General features: G+C 55.0%; 1 protein-coding gene across 1 annotated transcript in view; it reads left to right on the top strand.

Annotated features, from left to right (window-relative positions):
• The first annotated feature begins 954 nt into the window (after positions 1–954).
• The window catches only part of DBX1 (developing brain homeobox 1), a 4,199-nt gene continuing 3,659 nt past the window's right edge, over positions 955–1,494 (top strand). Inside the window, exon 1 of the mRNA XM_006907972.2 lies at positions 955–1,321. Within this exon, the coding sequence (XP_006908034.1) occupies positions 955–1,321 (367 nt within the window). The remainder of the gene's footprint in view (positions 1,322–1,494) is intronic.

Raw genomic sequence — 1,494 nt, 5'->3', positions numbered from 1 at the left:
TAAGGAAACTCATATCACTATTCAGGTATCCACGAACTCTCTCAAACTCAACCATAATGAAATAACTCAAATTGAGGCCTCCCCCTCCCACCGCTATGGATAAACATCCAATAGCCCAAAGTATTAATTTCAAGTCTTCCTGGGCTGTTAGAGTGGCATTCCATCCACACACACACACACACACACACACACACACACACACACACATATGCACATTGACTTAAATCACCCGTTAGATGCAGTAATGTACAGGGCTAGAGATGGAAGAGGGAGTATATTTTCACATTCACTGACTCGAAATTGTCCATTGCCCTCCCCAAAAGGGGGAGGGATGTTTTACTGATTGCCTGGAGATGAATTTCTATGAATATTTATTGATTTATTTTCAGGGCTCAGCAGGGGAGCTGCAAATAAATTTAGTGCGTTCTTTAAATAATTCCTTTTCTATGAGGCAAGATGTCATCTGAAACTTCTAAATAGGCATTTAATTAGCCTGGGTGTGGATTCCGAACAAAAACTCCCGGCAAGAGCTTTGGGGGTGCACTGTATTGCAAAGAGGCGGTCGATATGCAGAACTGATGCGCGCCAGCCTTTGTTGCCGGCCCATTGTGCGGGCGATGCTTATGAAGACTAATCCAATCATAAATTGCACCCCTGCGCCAATCAGAGTGCCCAGAGCCTCTGGCGAATGAAGCTCGAGTGGAGAACTTTGTTGAACTTCATTGTCAGAGCTGTCACTTTTCAAAGCGCTTTAACGGGCGGGCCACTATAAAACCATCACCTCGACGGGAGGACCACGGAGGACTCGCAGGCGCCCAAGTGGGATCGTTCGTTACTTGGAGACTTTTGCTAAGCCCAAGAGAGAGCGCACCGCGGGGGCGGGAGGGGCGGGAGGCGAGGCGTTTACCCTCAGGCCACTGGAAGAAGGGTTATTCTGCTCGCCCCGCGCCTCACATGATGTTCCCCGGCCTCCTCGCGCCCCCCGCCGGGTACCCCAGCCTCCTGCGCCCCACGCCCACCTTAACGCTGCCCCAGTCCCTGCGGTCGGCATTTTCCGGCCACTCGAGCTTCCTGGTGGAGGATCTGATCCGCATCAGCAGACCCCCTGCCTACCTGCCCCGCAGCGCGCCCACGGCCAGCTTGTCACCCCCTAGGCAGGGGGCCCCGGCGGCTCTCACGGACACAGGGGCCTCGGACCTGGGCTCCCCCGGTCCCGGCAGCCGGCGGGGCGGATCACCGCAGACCGCCGTCTCCCCTGCCAGCGAGCCCACGTTTCTGAAATTTGGGGTGAATGCCATCCTCTCCTCAGCGCCCAGAACCGGTAAGTGAGCTCAAAACGCGGAGGGCCCGTCCAGGTGCGTAGTCCTTCTCGCCTCAGTGCCCTCTATGTAGCGGGTGCGAACTCACACTTCGGCGCACACACGTGCCCACGATTCCTGAGGTCTCACGTCTCGAAATCTGAGACCTAGTTAAGTCCAGCCGATTCCCAGGAAG

Source organism: Pteropus alecto, unplaced genomic scaffold, assembly GCF_000325575.1.
Source record: "Pteropus alecto unplaced genomic scaffold, ASM32557v1 scaffold71, whole genome shotgun sequence".
Taxonomy (NCBI): domain Eukaryota; kingdom Metazoa; phylum Chordata; class Mammalia; order Chiroptera; family Pteropodidae; genus Pteropus; species Pteropus alecto.
The sequence above is the reverse complement of the archived record's forward strand: the minus strand, read 5'-3'. Positions and strand labels throughout refer to the sequence as shown.